The sequence below is a fragment of the Vespa mandarinia genome, chromosome 2 (assembly GCF_050613455.1).
Source record: "Vespa mandarinia isolate Hongniang chromosome 2, ASM5061345v1, whole genome shotgun sequence".
Taxonomy (NCBI): domain Eukaryota; kingdom Metazoa; phylum Arthropoda; class Insecta; order Hymenoptera; family Vespidae; genus Vespa; species Vespa mandarinia.
In genome coordinates this window covers 9591725-9610689 of record NC_140811.1, presented here as the reverse complement: position 1 = coordinate 9610689, position 18965 = coordinate 9591725, and the positions used below count along the sequence as shown (strand labels likewise).

General features: G+C 23.8%; 3 protein-coding genes across 9 annotated transcripts; 2 read left to right on the top strand and 1 right to left on the bottom strand.

Moving 5' to 3' along the window:
- The first annotated feature begins 372 nt into the window (after positions 1-372).
- Positions 373-8805, top strand: Khc (kinesin heavy chain). 3 transcript variants are annotated; one of them, XR_014983818.1, is made up of 15 exons: positions 373-1139; positions 1750-1891; positions 1977-2150; positions 2328-2596; positions 2667-2913; positions 3029-3265; positions 3441-3787; positions 3974-4177; positions 4277-4417; positions 4498-4782; positions 4893-5078; positions 5156-5359; positions 5464-5758; positions 5834-5928; positions 6319-8801. XR_014983818.1 is itself a non-coding variant. In XM_085664699.1 (14 exons), the coding sequence occupies exons 1-14, from the start codon at positions 981-983 to the stop codon at positions 6393-6395; spliced, it is 2967 nt and encodes a 988-aa protein (XP_085520825.1). In that variant the 5' UTR covers positions 373-980; the 3' UTR covers positions 6396-8805. The 3 variants fall into 3 exon arrangements, 2 of the variants coding, with proteins under 2 accessions (XP_085520825.1, XP_035720015.1); XM_085664699.1 differs by lacking the exon at positions 5834-5928 and having other exon boundaries at positions 6319-8805; XM_035864122.2 differs by lacking the exon at positions 6319-8801 and having other exon boundaries at positions 5834-6245.
- Positions 8806-12904: 4099 nt separating this feature from the next.
- On the top strand, positions 12905-14143 carry LOC118442310 (uncharacterized). Its single transcript, XM_085655151.1, is given in 5 exon segments — positions 12905-13315; positions 13459-13585; positions 13724-13801; positions 13803-13899; positions 13996-14143. Coding segments are annotated over 5 exon segments (723 nt in total). The 5' UTR covers positions 12905-13014; the 3' UTR covers positions 14116-14143.
- Positions 14144-14559: 416 nt separating this feature from the next.
- On the bottom strand, positions 14560-18940 carry LOC118443579 (uncharacterized). 5 transcript variants are annotated; one of them, XM_035870802.2, is made up of 7 exons: positions 18830-18940; positions 18337-18558; positions 18123-18240; positions 17423-17773; positions 17050-17349; positions 16506-16798; positions 14560-16426 (listed from the first exon to the last, which is right to left on the bottom strand). In XM_035870802.2, the coding sequence occupies exons 2-7, from the start codon at positions 18432-18434 to the stop codon at positions 15613-15615; spliced, it is 1974 nt and encodes a 657-aa protein (XP_035726695.2). In that variant the 5' UTR covers positions 18435-18558; positions 18830-18940; the 3' UTR covers positions 14560-15612. The 5 variants fall into 5 exon arrangements, with proteins under 5 accessions (XP_035726695.2, XP_035726686.2, XP_035726712.2 ...); XM_035870793.2 differs by lacking the exon at positions 18830-18940 and adding an exon at positions 18724-18784; XM_035870819.2 differs by lacking the exons at positions 18337-18558; positions 18830-18940 and adding an exon at positions 18724-18806.
- Positions 18941-18965: the final 25 nt, after the last annotated feature.

Genomic DNA, 18965 nt, shown 5'->3' with positions numbered 1-18965 from the left:
AGAAAAGTTGTTTAGAATTTATCTCCTAACAACAGTAAAAACGGAAAAAGTGTCCTGCTAAAATTATCCCTTATTTTAATGGAAAAGAATTAATAACTGTGATTATTCAGAATTACCTAATACTCTTTACTAACGGGAAATAAACTGAGCATACTCTTTTCATGAATCAAAATTCGTTTGCTTAAAGGAAAAACGTATTTAAAAGAACGCAACTTATTATATATTCATATATAGATAAAAAATATGAAGAAATACATAAACAATGGGAGCGTCAATGAATGCTTAACAGAATGATGAGCGCGAGGGAGCTAGTCTCGTAGATAGACTAGTTTGTACTTATGTAGGTGTCGGGTAAAAGGAGGAGAAGGGAGCAGGTTGCGCATGGTCGCTTGGAGGGATTGCGTTAAACTTTCGTCATGATATGTCTCCCTCTGATCGATCGTAGTAGGTGAAAATACTTATTCCGGTAGGTTCGTGAAGATATTAGCGCGAAACGATATTATGTTCCGCTATACATCAAGGATGTAAGTAGGTCTCGCGGAAAATACATCCGACGAAGCATTAAGGTGCATGTAGTCCTTTTTTCGAACGGCAATAAAACTATTCTTTGTCGCGTATAGAATTATTTTACATCGGCCGAGCAGTCGCCATCTTGTCTTTGAGAGAGAGAGAGAGAGAGAGAGAGAGAGAGAGAGAGAGAGAGAGAGAGAGAGAGAGAGAGAAAGAAAGAAAAAGAAAGAGAGAAACGGGCCGTGGCTGTGGTATAGATCGCATTGTGACAGCTTGGGAAAAGAAGCGTTCGATAGACGGTCGGTCTTGATGCGGTGCGCGCGTTCATCGCGTCGCTTGTGCTCTCTACAAACGTAGAGAGAACGTATCGTTTATAGAAGAGAGTAACGAGCTCAAAGATTGAAAAACGAAAGGAAGACTTTCTGGAAAGTGTGAAATCGAAGAAAGTGGCATAGAACGTACTGAAGATAATGGCAATGGAGACGCCGAGAGAACGAGAGATAGCCGCGGAGGATAGTATTAAGGTAGTCTGCAGGTTTCGACCGTTGAATGACTCTGAGGAAAAGGCTGGCTCAAAGTTTATTGTCAAGTTCCCATCAGGTGGAGAAGAGAATTGCATCTCGATTGGGGTATGTTATTCCGCGGAGTTAACGCTATTGTCCTTTTCTTCTATTCCTACTAAATCTCTTGTTAACGTAACGTTCATCCCTAATGTCGCAACATTACGATAGACAACTATTTTTGAATTATTTTATTTTCACTTTCATGCGTAATTCAAAACAGATTAAAATGTTGAACTTTTTTTTATTCCTTTAAACGATTACAGCTTGTTCATTTTACATTTTCTCCTTCAATTGTTCAACTTAAAGATAATTTTTTAATTTAGATTCAATATTGATTTAGATTCAATATAATTTTTATACTACATTCCTGTATGAGTATAAGGAATATATGCATCCATGCATTTATTTCTTCTCTTTCTATTATCTGTACATATAAGTATACAAAATGGTAATCTTTATTATTAAATGAGAATATAAATACTAGTAAATACTATTTTTTAATTACTGTAAGGTAAAGAAAATTATAAATTTACAATGCTATGCATGAAGTTGCAGTGTACATTATAGGTATCATTTATGTCTATTATTTATCTTTGACATTATTATTTTTTTGCTTTTATACAAACATAATATGTTATTTTAAATATCTATATATGTACATATTTGTTTATTTTAGGGAAAAGTATATCTTTTTGACAAAGTATTTAAACCAAATGCTACTCAAGACAAAGTATATAATGAAGCAGCTAAATCTATTGTCACGGATGTATTGGCAGGATATAACGGTACTATTTTTGCTTATGGACAAACATCATCAGGTAAGACACAGTTTATAAATAAACAATCGTACAATAAAAGGTGATTTATTTGCATTTTACTAAATTTTTAACTATCATTTCATAGGAAAAACCCATACAATGGAAGGTGTTATTGGAGATCCTAATAAACAGGGTATCATTCCAAGGATTGTTAATGATATTTTCAATCATATTTATATTATGGAGGAGAATTTAGAGTTCCATATTAAAGTATCTTATTTTGAAATTTACATGGACAAGATTAGAGATCTTCTTGATGGTAAGTACTTATTTGCTTGCAATTTTATTACTATTGAGAATTGAATTTTATTTCATTTTCATGAAGGTAATATATAAGTATGATAAAGAAAAAAATCATATGTTAAATAATGTGATATTTAATTGTCTAATTTATAATAATTTATATATTGCACGTAATATATATTCTGTTTTTTAGTTTCTAAGGTAAACTTAAGTGTGCACGAAGATAAAAATCGAGTTCCGTTTGTAAAAGGAGCAACTGAACGATTTGTGTCTAGTCCAGAAGAAGTTTTTGAAGTAATTGAAGAAGGAAAGTCTAATCGACATATCGCCGTAACCAATATGAATGAACACAGTTCTCGTTCTCATTCAGTTTTCTTAATTAATGTCAAACAAGAAAATCTTGAGAATCAAAAAAAACTTTCAGGAAAGTTATATCTCGTTGATTTGGCTGGTTCAGAAAAGGTAAAAACCAAATGAAATTATTCTCATCATTTAAGAAATCAAAATATTTGACTTTTATGATAAATTATAGGTGTCTAAAACTGGAGCTGAAGGTACTGTTCTTGATGAAGCAAAAAATATTAACAAGTCTCTATCTGCTCTTGGTAACGTTATATCTGCGCTTGCCGATGGCAACAAAACGCACATTCCTTACCGTGATTCTAAACTGACAAGAATTTTGCAAGAATCACTTGGTGGCAATGCTCGAACTACAATTATCATTTGTTGTTCACCTGCTAGTTTTAACGAGTCAGAGACCAAGTCAACTCTAGATTTCGGTAATATATATGATAAAATAGAAGTCTTATGTTAATATGAATACCACTTCTTTGTCGTTAAATAAATACTACAGTTACGCACTTATTTAAATGAATGATATTTTTCTTTTTATAGGTAAACGTGCGAAGACTATAAAGAATGTTGTATGTGTCAATGAAGAATTAACTGCGGAAGAGTGGAAACGTCGTTATGAACGTGAGAAGGAAAAGGCTGCTAGACTTAAAGGTAAAGTTGAAAAATTAGAAGCAGAATTGTCTCGTTGGCGTCAAGGTGAGACAGTAAAGCCCGAAGAACAAGTCAGTTTAGTGGAAGGACCTGATGTTATTACACCAATTACTGCATCTGTCGAAGGTAATGACATGAAAATTAAAGTAACTTCCGTTATTTATATTAATACTCAGAGATGATACATAGAAATAATTTCATAAGTTACATTGTTATTTCGAATGATGAAAAATAATTTGCTCTGTACTGCCTTTGTATTATCCAATTTAATAAGTGATTTCACTATTATTTATTTTATCAGGCAAACTTGACGATGGTCCTCTGCCAGCTACACCTGGTGGTGGACTTATGGCTGGATCTCTTTCGAATGAAGAAAGGCAAAAACTAGAGGAAGAACGTGAAAGACTGTATCAACAGTTGGATGACAAGGATGAAGAGATTAATCAACAATCTCAATATGTTGAAAAGTTAAAGGAACAAATGGAAGAGCAAGAGGAATTGATTGCAAGCGCTAGACGGGACTATGAACAATTACAACAAGAAATGAATAGAATACAACAAGAAAATGAAAGTGCTAAAGAGGAAGTCAAAGAAGTTCTACAAGCTCTGGAAGAATTGGCAGTGAATTATGATCAAAAATCGCAAGAGGTAATGATAGATTAAGCCTAAAAATGTTTAATATTATAATAGTATATTCAAAAACTGCAATATTTGATTTAAATTATTAAGAAAGAATTTGTATACCAAGTTATTAAGAGGATACAGAGATATAGAATGTAATGTAGAATGATAATCAATTTGAAATATATCTGATTTGTACTCTTTTCCCTTTAGGTGGAATTGAAAAATAAACAGCATGAAAGATTGACAGAAGAATTTCTTGCTAAACAAGCGACATTAAATAATATCGAATCTGAGTTACAGCAATTACGTGATATGTCCGCTCATCAGAGAAAACGTATTGCTGACATGTTTGCCAATTTTTTAAAAGATTTAGGAGAAATTGGAGTGGCTATAGGTGGTGATGAAAATCTTAAAGTAACTTTATTTTGAATTAATTACATAATAAATTTTACTCACACACTTAATAACCTTGTGTAAGTTTTACATATGATTTGATCTTTATTTACAAATTAGGTTGCACCAGAAAGTAATGGTAAATTGGAAGAAGAATTTACAGTTGCAAGACTCTTTATTAGTAAAATGAAATCAGAGGTAAAAAATTTAGTTCAGCGTTGTCAAGGATTAGAGAGTTCTCAAGTGGATTGCAACAAGAAAGTAAGTTGAATTAGCGCGATATCTATTATTTAAACATATTGTATGTATATACGTAAAAGATATTTACTTATGGATATTAGGTTTCTGAATATGAAAAAGATTTGGCAGAATGTCGACTTCTAATCAGTCAACATGAAGCTCGTACGCAAACATTATCAGAATCTATGAAAGAATCTGAAGCACGAAAACGTGCCCTGGAAGAAGATGTGGATGCGCTACGGGAAGAATGTGCAAAACTTAAAGCAGCAGAACAGGTGCAAGCAGTCACTAATAAAGAGAAAGCAGAAGAAAAAGAAGCAGCTACAAAGATGAAAGTAGCTCTAGAAGAGCAAATGGATCAACTGCGTGATGTACATCAAAAGCAGGTAAAATTCTAGAAAATTAATCTACTGTCTATATAAATGAAGGCTTAAAATATGAATAAACAATTAAGGTAATATGTTCAACTTGTTATATGTCTAAAATTGATGTTTAGGTTGCAGCGCTTAGGGATGAATTATCTGAAAAACAAGATTTGATTAGTGAATTAAGAGATTTGAATCAAAAATTCACTTTAGCGCATCAACGAATGCAAGCAGATTATGAACGATTGAAGCAGGAAGAAGTAAATAAATCGGTTAAACTCCAAGAAATGATACTGCTTCATGAACGTCGAGAACAAGTATGTTATGATTTTGTTAGATAAATTAAAATTAGCGTTTATAGAAGTTTATCTTACAATATGAATTAAATTTTCAGGCTAGAAAAGAGCTTAAAGGACTAGAGGATACTGTTTGCAAAGAATTGCAAACACTTCACAATTTACGTAAATTATTCGTTCAAGACTTGCAGACTAGGATAAAAAAATCAATTCACGTCGAGGATAATGAGGACGATGGTGGTTCACTTGCTCAGAAGCAGAAGATTTCCTTTTTAGAAAATAATCTAGATCAACTTACGAAGGTTAGTATAGTAATTAGAGTAATTATATTTATATGTAGTGTTGCTACAATACACGTGTATTATTTCAAGCGAGTTTTTATTGGTTATATTTCGTTTTTTATTAGGTTCACAAACAATTAGTTAGAGATAATGCGGATCTTCGATGTGAATTACCTAAACTTGAAAAGAAATTAAGGACAACCGTTGAACGTGTAAAAGCTTTGGAAACAGCTTTGCGAGATGCCAAAGAAGGTGCAATGCGAGATCGTAAGCGTTACCAATATGAAGTAGATAGGATTAAAGAAGCTGTCAGACAGAAAAATTTGGCTCGCCGTGGACCTAGTGCACAGATTGCAAAGCCTATTCGAGCTGGTCAGCATCATTTAAGCAACGTTAATGCTATTAGAACCGGCAACCGTGGTAAGCAATAAACCATCTATATGAAATAAATTATACAGTAGAATGAAAATTCATTTTATTACTTTTTTGTTTTAGATGCGCTTAATTAAGATACTACAATGTGATTGGGAAATGTGGGTTTGTTCGATTTTGTACAAATGGAGTCACTTCAGGCTGCTCTACATTTTGGAGTAAGTGAGAAGATTTGATATGCTAACAATTTTGTAACTCTATTTTCACTATTTTAAAATGATACTTGTGTTACGAATTGACAGAGGTATTAAAGCTTATACTTTCGTCAGAATACTTTTGTTGAGATTACAAACGAACAAACCTAGCGACATGTTAGTTCTTTATATTTCTTTACTTTTTCTCCCCCCTTCCTAAAACCAAATGTAATACTTACTCCTAATTCTGTCATCGTTCGGACATATGATGTAAATTTTAAGGGAAAAAATAATTCATATATCTCTGTCATATGCTCAGACTTTTTTTTTTTTTTTTTTTTTTTTTTTTTTTTAGAACGTGGCTAAAAACGTATAGTAATGTTGAGTATAACGTCAAAACCTTCACTTTTACAGAACACGATCGCAAGAACAATTTGCGTGCTGAGGTGCTAGGAGATCGAAACAAACTAATCTATGATGTATTCACATAAATGTTATATTTTAAAGGCAATAGATGTATTATAATCTTAAATAGCACCGCCACTTCTTTTTTTTGTAGAAACGAGCATGTGCTTAAAAGTATACTAATATGAGTGCATCAAATTATCAATGCGCTGCATGTCCCATCCATGTATAAATATTTAACTCAATTGCACTTATAAAAAATACCGTAAATATTCTCAATACTTTCTCAATTACATAACACAATCTTATTAAAATAGCTTCGTTCTTCTGTGACTACATAGCATAATTTTTTTCAAAGAATTAAAAATAGAATAATAATAATAATAATAATAATAATAATAATAATAATAATAATAAAAATAATAGGAATAATAATGATAATGATAATAATAATAATAATAACAATAATACTATGCGATTGTTATCGTTACAACATCCGGTCTACCATGGACTTTATTTGTAATATCAAGTGTCATTAAACTTATGATAAATGCATTCAAAATCGAATGTTTTGGATGGTACTATTAAACTTGGAAACAAAATGTTATTAATTCAATTAAAAGATATGATCGGATATGCGGCCTTGAAAAGAATGGTAGAAATAATCATGGCTTATAAGTATTCTTAGTTATAAAAAACTTCCTTTGTAGTTACTGAAGATTACAATTGTCAAGAATCATATCAAATCTTGGACCTATTTGGTATGCCCACTTAGCGAGAGTTAAGTGCATTGGTTTCTTACCAATAAAATTGTAAATCTAGAAGCGAATGATATTTATAGAAAAAATGTAGACAAAAAGTAATCATCTTCACTTCAATTTACATATATTACTTTTATATAACCAATTGTCGTCACATTAAATATATTGCTAATGGTTTCATTTATATTAATTTATTTTGTATTCTAATTTATATTAAAGACAAATCAAAGCTGTTTGTCAAACAATTGTTTTACATTCTGTGCAAATATATTAAATATTTAACGTTTTTAAAATCTTTCATGTAGAAATTAATTTTGAAATTGTAGTTTTAGGTAATTTGGATTTTAAAAATAAAATGTATTTACATTCTTAAAACTTCTTGCAAACTGTGACAAACTTACAATCACATGTCATTTAAAAGTTATTGTTTTCATATTGGAAATAGCGTTTGAATAATATTTTTTATAATTGGGATACATATATAAATATTGAAGCCGTGTGTAGTAAATATAATTTACAAATTTTGCATATTAAATTAAAAATAAATTTTTTTTTCCTCTATTGAATGTAATACAGTATACTTTATAAAATTATCTATAAAATATTGTTCCATATCGATAAACTTTTATTAGGTAAAATAAAGTTAACTATTTTATTTTATTTTTCAAAATTCTTTCATAGAGCAGTCTGTTTCCTTACGTTATCTTATTTTTGTAATATGAGCAGCAAAATTATATTTGTCAATATAGTAAAGACGAATTTGGAGTGTAGAATGAGTGCAATTATTTTTAAAATATTCTTGTCAAATATATATAAATATAACTGCACTTGAATGTCTTTGTATTGATTTAAATATAAATATTAGTATCCATGGTATATTGCTTACAAATAATTGAAAAACCTAACATACATATGTATTAATCACCAGAAATGCTTTATGTGTTAATACTCTGTTATTTAAAATTTATAAAAAAAGCTGTTGGGTTCCCTTCATTATTATAAAAAAAAAAGAATCATTGCTGAGTTTTTATCATGATTCATGTATTTTTCTTAACTAATGAATCGTGACATAAAATCTCAGCATACTGTAACATTTATTTTTATAGAACATCGAATAAGCATCAATGCTCTTTTGCACTTCCGTATAGAAATAAAGAATCATTGTAGAATGTACACAGACTACAATTAACTAATACTAATAATCGTAAGCTTTATGGTACTGCATTCAAAATAAAATGGATATATGTTCCAATGAGATGTAAAGGGTATAGCATCGTAAATTATAAAATAATTCCTTTAAGGGACGACTGAAAATGAATCTATTTTCTTTTAATGTAGCTAAAATGAGCATTGGCTAAAGAAAATCATATGATTGCTCACATTACTATACGTTATTCTGCAATATTATATCTCTTATTAAGATAGAATATTTTTATATTCTTTTTTATTTTTTTGCGATGCACAATGTAATTATAATTTTCAATCGACTACATCTTAAAAAAAAATTAAGAAACAATCTTGGTTTATGAAGATATTCACTATTGAAAATTAATTTAAATATACCTAAATAAATAGTCTATAACTGGAATAAGTGCCCGTATTGCTGTATTCAAATATTGTTACTTATTACAAACTGAGTGTTATATAATATTGCATTTACATGTAAAAGTATGTTATATAAAAAATAACAGAAATATTGCTATATCCGTTATGATTTCTATTATGAATCAAGTTATTTTATAACACTTCAGTTATTTTACCCGTAAATATTTAAAAAATATATTTCATATTTTTACTAATTATTTTAATGAAATATTTCAATATTTAATTAAACGAACAAACAAGTTCAAAGGATTGTTAAATGAAAATTTAGTAAATCAGTTGAAAAGTTGTAATAAATAATAAAATTGTCAATGCAATTGATATAATTTTTCATCATATAATTAAGTGTAATTGGTGTCTAAAATGATTAAATTTTCATAAAATTATGTATACAAATTGGCAATTATACATAAGCATAGCCTATTACTGTTAAAGAGGAGGTTGATCTATAGCTGCATCTTTATAAATGGAGCAATGCAAATGTGAAAGAAAATAAACAAATGAGTAATAAAATTATGTTTCACTATTTTAATAGTTATTATATTAGGGGGACCGGAAAGTAATGTCGTTTCTGCGCATGTCGATATTTGATTGTGATTTGATTGTGATTTGATTGTGATTAAAAACTTGTTAAAAATTTATTCGTTTGAGTTTAATTTAAGAAAGCAACATTACTTTCCGGTCCACCTAATAATTAGTAATATATTCAGGGGCGCAACCAGAAAGGAGGAAGCCTGCTTTTGTAGCTTTTCTGCATGTTTTTAAAAAATGTAGTTGTTTAATTCAAAAAATAATTTTAATTCAAACAATAGGTTAAACATTTTATAAATTTATGGTCTGTCCTACCAATTTCTTTCCTGCTCTAACATTTTAATCTGTCTGCGCCCTAGAATACACATCGTATGTGAACATTTAAAAAAATTTTTTATAATATTCTTGCCATATAAAAAAGAAAAATAATTTAATTTTAAATACTATTGCTTTATTTTCATCTTTGAATGAACGTTTATTTTGATAAATTAAATTAAAAAGGAAACTAAAAACGTGAAAGTATTATAACATACCGTTAAAATTTACCATAATATTCGATGTTACGATATTAATTATATTAAATCTGAAATCAGATACTTATATTATCATTACATTTTAACCATTTATTTTAAAATGATTTCTAAATTTATATATACGTCGTTTAGATCTACCTCATCTCAAACAGTTTCATGGATTATAATATGAAGCATTATAATTTCAAAATAATTAGCTATAGATTCGTGTGCAAGATGTAGAGAGGCTTTAGAAACAAGATAATATAAATCGTAATACATATTTGTATTTAATTCTGAGTATTCCTAAAAAGTATTATTATTATTATTATTATTATTATTATTATTATTATTATTATTATTATTATTATTATTATTATTATTATTATTATTATTATTATTATTATTATTATTATTATTATTATTATTATTATTATTATTATTATTATTATTATTATTATTATTATTATTATTATTATTATTATTATTATTATTATTATTATTATTATTATTATTATTATTATTATTATTATTATTATTATTATTATTATTATTATTATTATTATTATTATTATTATTATTATTATTATTATTATTATTATTATTATTATTATTATTATTATTATTATTATTATTATTATTATTATTATTATTATTATTATTATTATTATTATTATTATTATTATTATTATTATTATTATTATTATTATTATTATTATTATTATTATTATTATTATTATTATTATTATTATTATTATTATTATTATTATTATTATTATTATTATTATTATTATTATTATTATTATTATTATTATTATTATTATTATTATTATTATTATTATTATTATTATTATTATTATTATTATTATTATTATTATTATTATTATTATTATTATTATTATTATTATTATTATTATTATTATTATTATTATTATTATTATTATTATTATTATTATTATTATTATTATTATTATTATTATTATTATTATTATTATTATTATTATTATTATTATTATTATTATTATTATTATTATTATTATTATTATTATTATTATTATTATTATTATTATTATTATTATTATTATTATTATTATTATTATTATTATTATTATTATTATTATTATTATTATTATTATTATTATTATTATTATTATTATTATTATTATTATTATTATTATTATTATTATTATTATTATTATTATTATTATTATTATTATTATTATTATTATTATTATTATTATTATTATTATTATTATTATTATTATTATTATTATTATTATTATTATTATTATTATTATTATTATTATTATTATTATTATTATTATTATTATTATTATTATTATTATTATTATTATTATTATTATTATTATTATTATTATTATTATTATTATTATTATTATTATTATTATTATTATTATTATTATTATTATTATTATTATTATTATTATTATTATTATTATTATTATTATTATTATTATTATTATTATTATTATTATTATTATTATTATTATTATTATTATTATTATTATTATTATTATTATTATTATTATTATTATTATTATTATTATTATTATTATTATTATTATTATTATTATTATTATTATTATTATTATTATTATTATTATTATTATTATTATTATTATTATTATTATTATTATTATTATTATTATTATTATTATTATTATTATTATTATTATTATTATTATTATTATTATTATTATTATTATTATTATTATTATTATTATTATTATTATTATTATTATTATTATTATTATTATTATTATTATTATTATTATTATTATTATTATTATTATTATTATTATTATTATTATTATTATTATTATTATTATTATTATTATTATTATTATTATTATTATTATTATTATTATTATTATTATTATTATTATTATTATTATTATTATTATTATTATTATTATTATTATTATTATTATTATTATTATTATTATTATTATTATTATTATTATTATTATTATTATTATTATTATTATTATTATTATTATTATTATTATTATTATTATTATTATTATTATTATTATTATTATTATTATTATTATTATTATTATTATTATTATTATTATTATTATTATTATTATTATTATTATTATTATTATTATTATTATTATTATTATTATTATTATTATTATTATTATTATTATTATTATTATTATTATTATTATTATTATTATTATTATTATTATTATTATTATTATTATTATTATTATTATTATTATTATTATTATTATTATTATTATTATTATTATTATTATTATTATTATTATTATTATTATTATTATTATTATTATTATTATTATTATTATTATTATTATTATTATTATTATTATTATTATTATTATTATTATTATTATTATTATTATTATTATTATTATTATTATTATTATTATTATTATTATTATTATTATTATTATTATTATTATTATTATTATTATTATTATTATTATTATTATTATTATTATTATTATTATTATTATTATTATTATTATTATTATTATTATTATTATTATTATTATTATTATTATTATTATTATTATTATTATTATTATTATTATTATTATTATTATTATTATTATTATTATTATTGTTATTATTATTATTATTATTATTATTATTATTATTATTATTATTATTATTATTATTATTATTATTATTATTATTATTATTATTATTATTATTATTATTATTATTATTATTATTATTATTATTATTATTATTATTATTATTGTTATTGTTATTGTTATTGTTATTGTTATTGTTATTATTATTATTATTATTATTATTATTATTATTATTATTATTATTATTATTATTATTATTATTATTATTATTATTATTATTATTATTATTATTATTATTATTATTATTATTATTATTATTATTATTATTATTATTATTATTATTATTATTATTATTATTATTATTATTATTATTATTATTATTATTATTATTATTATTATTATTATTATTATTATTATTATTATTGTTATTATTATTATTATTATTATTATTATTATTATTATTATTATTATTATTATTTACATTAAAATTCCATAAAATTATCATACTCATGACTATTTATTTAAAATGTCATAACAAATATAATTCTAAATTTACTTATATTTTTGAATGTCTAATGTACATTAGGGTATTTTGATATCGCTTATTGTTAAATATCGTTGTCATTATCATAATCTGCATTATTAATGGTATTGATATTATGATTATAATTAATATAAAAATAATTAGTATTACATTCAATTAAGATGCCCGTACTAAGCAGTAACTTGAAGCATTCAATAAATTTATCATTAACCGACCTACCTATAAAATTGAGTAATAAGCAAAACGAATTCGATCGTGCGCCTATAGTGAGCGAAGAAAAGTATGATCCCAAAGTTTTAATAGGAAATTGGTTTAATCGTCGCGCATCTTACATACCTTTCTTTAATAAGTGGATAACACACATACAAACAATATATAAGCAACATTATAAATCTTATGATATCAACATATACAAAAAAGATTAAATACCATTTTGGGATAATAAAATCATAAATGAGGTAAGTCATATATTATAAATGTTAATAATAAATGTATTTATTATTAAGCCTAACCTTCTCTTTAATGCTGTATATTTTAATACGAATATAAAGTACTATAAAGATGTACTTAAATATTTTAATTGAATAATTTTTTATATAAAAAAGGTTTATTTAGAAGTACATTAATAAATCACCATGGAAAGTCACATTACAAAAACATGACCACACATGATTTAAACTATAGAATTCCTATGCAGTTACAAAAATCAAATTTAAGAATTTACAATATAAGGTAATATTATGTGAATATCTGACGGAAAGCATTAATTATCAAGTATGTCTACTTGAGGATGCTAATTTGTTATATAACACTTCATTTAAGAAACATAGTTATTAAGTAATAAAATTATATAAAACAAAACAATTGAAGGAAAAATGGATAGTTACCAGAACAAGATTTAACAAAAGATTTCGGAAATTTAACAAAAATTGGTATAAAGGATGCATTATGTTTGGTGGGACAGTACTTCAAATGAAGCAATACAATTCTGCTGATGGAGAAATGAGTGCAAAACTTATGATGTTTCACTTATAAAGAGAAAGTAAGTTTTATTTTTCTAAAGTGATAAAATAATTAACTTCCAATGATTATGGTTAATAAGTAGTATGTATGTACATATGTATTACTAATTGTTTCTAAAGATTCTTAAACAACAAGTGAACACGAATGTACCATATTTAAGTAACCTTGGCCATATTGATGATTATTTAAATAGTTATCCAATTACTTTTAAAAGTTCAAATAGTAAAACTGTAAATTAAAATCGTTACATCTTCTACGATATTTTCTTTGTACCATACTTTTCAAAGATAATACTTCATATTATAAATATATTTATTATTATTTGGGAATTATTCAATTTGTAGTATCTTATTAATTTGTTAATACAAAAATTAATTAAATTTATATATTTGGTTATATATAATAATAGTACTTTTATTTTATTTTTATTTTATTGCTTCCCCTTAAGGTTATAAGAATCTTAAAATAATATTCTACTTACAAACTAATTAAACTTACATCTATTTTAACCGCGTACCGTATCATTACCGCCACATTACTACGCATTCATTTTTTCTCATATTTATTTATACAATACGTATATACAATATGGAAAGGTCAACATTATGAATTATGTTTCGTAATTTATTTATTTATGATACATTCTATAACTCATTTTTATTCTTATTATTTCATTTCTTTAATTCTTCTATTCTCCTTCCCTCAATTTATTGTTCTTATCTTTTCTTTCTTCGTCCTTTTTTCTTTTTCTTCCTTAATCTTTTTTCCTTTTCTTCCTTCATCTTTTTTTCCTCTCGCTTCGTTCGGGATTACTTTTTCTATCAGCTCTCTTCATCATCCTACTTATCGTGTTTCCTCACCCCCTTTTTCTTTCCTTGTATTCTTTCTCCCTTCTCTCCTTTTCTCACATTTTACAGTTTTTTATTTCATGTTACTTCTTTTAATGTTTCCCTTATTACGAAAGCATATTTTCTCTTTAATAAAAGTTTCATTTAACTAAAATATTATTATAATTTACATTTCTGATTGAAATACTAAGCTTTAGTACACAAAAGAAGGTATACGAATGTTTGGAAACTAAATTTTAATCTGTAATGCATTCTAAATTTATAAAAAATATGAAATCGAGTAAAAGAAAATATAATCTTTGGCAGTTTACAAAAGTGTTGCACACAATGGAATTATAAATATTTTCATATTTTGTTTACTTCTAAAACATATCAGAAGATAAATCTTTTCTTTTATCAAAAACAAGTACTATATTAGTTATTATTGAAAATAAATGTATGTGATTGCTACATATATTAAACATTCTTTTTATAAATATACATGCATATTCAAATAAGTCAATATTGTAAGATAAAAACAGAAAATCCTTAGAGCGAAGTAAACGCAGCAATTTCTATTCCTAATATCTTGATTGAACACATATTGTTTTTATCACAAATTTCATGATTTATAGATGTATCAAAATTGTTTTTATATCAAACGCATACATATCATTGCATGTATAAAAACAGTACTTTGATTACATATTCCAAATCGTACTCTGTACAGCAACATTTCTTATATGTTTATTTAGATAATTACGAGGTTCTTAATAATACGTTGTGATATATTGGCAGTATATGTAATGTTATCTATAGACAGCAAACAGAGAAATCACATATTGTAGTCAGAGGTAATTGTGAAAAAAAGTAAAACAAAAAAAAATACGTTTTGGCTATCAATACTTTTCAACGCAACAAAGTGGTACACACCACAACCATATTTAATATAAGTGAACCACATAACAATGCATGTAACCAGATAGGATTGGTTGATACTGTTGTGTAAGTTGGATAAGTTTGTATATTCATTGAATTTCCTATTTCATCTGTGCTTATTTTGGAATGTTGTGAACAACATTCATCAAAAATTGTATTATTCTTTGGAAAATGCGCTGTTAACGTTTGTTGAGGAAATGAATGTGAGAATTTCAATGTTTGATGGCACATTGAACTTTTCGGTTTTATGAAAGAACATGATTGAGTAGGCTGACAAAAACGTCTAACGGATTTTATAGTATTTTGTTTGTGACCATAATATGACAATGATGCATCCGAGATAATTGAACATTGATCAAATTCGTGAATAGAGGGTTCTCTGGAAGGAGCACAGTTAGAGCCAACAGAACCAAAACCAGAACTTTGACTGGATGACCTTGATAATGATGGTGCATCCATACCTCCTTGCCAATATCCACCAGCAACCCATGATGTTTGTGTTACTGATTTTAATTTAGGTGGTGATAAAATATTCTTTTTACCGAAGGTATTATTTGATCTTTTAAATAAATCAGAACTAACTGTACTATAGACTTTTTTTTCAAACATTTTGGGTGTTCTTATTTGACAATTTGGTAAATTATCGTCCAATGAAAATATACTGAGCGTACTCATGCTGTCATCTAATCCAGAGTTATCAAATTGATTACTTTTGTATGATAAGGTAGAACGAATATCTAAATTATTTGTAGGTGTCGATAATTTTGGAAATTCTGGACCAGTCCTATAAAGCCAAAAAAATATAAATTAATATCTTAAAGTATTTATACTTAAATTGAATTAAATTTGAATAAAATACATACATTGACGACAATGCATGCATTGTTGTATTAACAGTATCAGGAATGTCAATTGAAACAGGAGTCATAAAATATTTTGTCATATTCACTGAAGAATGAGTAGTTTCATTTGAATCTGTTTCATCTTTTTTAACAAACTTCCGTATGTTTCTTTTTATTTCAATCTCAGGAAATATTTGTGCTTTTGAATTTTTTACATGTTTTTCCATTTTTTTAAAGATAATATCTTTTTTTAATCTAATATTCGATTGAGGTTTTATATTCATAAAGCCTATGATGAATGCAAAAAAGATGACCTAAAACATTTTAAATGACACACATATAATAATAATAATAATAATATATATATATATATATATATATATATATATATATGTGTGTGTTTATAATATATATATATATATATTATAAACACACATATTATAAACTTAGAAAAGATTACTAATAAAATATAATAATCATATAAAAACAAACAATTTCTACTTGATTTTCTATTGTTTTTTACTATACTTTACACACTTCTAAATACTAACTTTTTAGTACATACCATATGATATTGAGTTATGTATTCAAGAGAAAACCAATTATTTTTAAGATTTGTTTTTAGTAATTTATATTCTTTAAAAGGTATAAGTATGATTATACAAATCCATAAAAAGGACAATAAAATATCAGAATTTCTTCTTTTTGCTGCACTAGTCCAGCACGCACATAATTGAAAAAATAATCCTCCGACAGGTAATAGTAAAAATTCAGTATTATATACAGTAACTGAATCAAAAATTGTTGAAATGATTCTAAAAATCACTTCAAATCGTTTTGTGTTCTGAAATTGGATAAACCAAGACTAAAATTAAGATTATGCAACTCTAACATTTTTATAAACTTTTATTATAACCAAAAATCATGATATCACTTACATTGAAAAATGTACGTATAGGTTTCTGTTTAAGAAACAACATTTTATAATGAGCAAGCCACATTGTCTGTTTAGCCAATACATTTTGTACTATAGCATTACAATTTGTACAAAGTGGATATTTTTTTTCCAAAAAATGTTTAAATCGTTGAACTTCTTGATCATATTTTTTTTCATTGGATGGTTCAAAATTTGAAAGCTCTGCTAATTTAATTTTTTGATGCTTATTGCATTCTTTACAAAGAGTATTCTTGTGGAACAGTTCCATTTTAGATTGACTTCTACAATACTTTACAGAGTTATTAGTAGAATCTTTATATAATTCTGGTATATCGTACATATAATCACCATTCTAAAAACAAATAACAAAAATTCAAAATATGTAATATACAATTTATGAAATTATTAGATTTATTATAGTTAAAACATTAACTTAATTCTATACTTATGAAGTAATGAGTTATACAGTATTTTTATTAAAATTATAGAGATGGTATATTTTATAAAATTGAATGTTAGATGTTAATGTAATGTTAAATGTTAGATATAAATTAGATGTTAATTTGTATAAGAAAATAAACTATATCATAAAAGATTATAAAACAAAAACCAAGAAATGAATATAGCATAAAAAAGGATTTCAAATTAGAATGTGGATACTTTAGAATTTAAATACATTTATTATATAAGTGGAAATTTACCTCAGAAAAACCATTAAACTGTTCACAGAAAGGACATAACCACCATTCGAGTTCTTGTTGTGTTATTTTTGTATTATTATTACAAAACCAGCAATTTACCTTCATAGGCCATCTTAACCTAACATGAAAAAGGAAAAGGATTGTAAGAATAATTAGTATAGAAGCTTTCACTTTAAAATATTGTCACAATTTTTTTATAGATATAAGTTCTTACTTTAGTTTTTGGAAGACAATAATACATGTGACAAACACTAAGAGAATAGTAATAAAGATGGATATAAAATTACACATCAAGTTATGCTCAAATTCCATTTTCTCATATTACAAAATAAATGGCCCTCATTTAAATTTTAAAAAATGCAGACCACCCGCGTTTTCAACGTCGGGAATTTTATTTAGCATCTCCCGCCAAGCTACCAACTCTTTTCACCTTAACCTAACAATTGTAGTTGTATTAAAATCATATTCTTTCTATTCTGTGTATATTATTGATAGAGCATTTATGTATTATGTAATTTTATTGTAAAAAGTAATTATAAAACTAAAACAAATTTTTACAAAAATAGCTAATATTTAATTTTTAATTACTATAATAACTTACTATACATGAAGTTACTTTGCAATGCTTTGCACTATTTTTGCAATGTACATAATGCATAAATATATACATATATACTGCATAGTGTCCATAAGAAATATTTACTTACGCCAATCAGCTTTGATTCTTCTACATATTGACAAATCATATTATTGCATCGAGTAGATCTTTGAATATTACGTAGTAACATGAATTCCATTGGGTTTTATTCAATTTTATGAATTGTTCGCATTTTGAAAACTAGT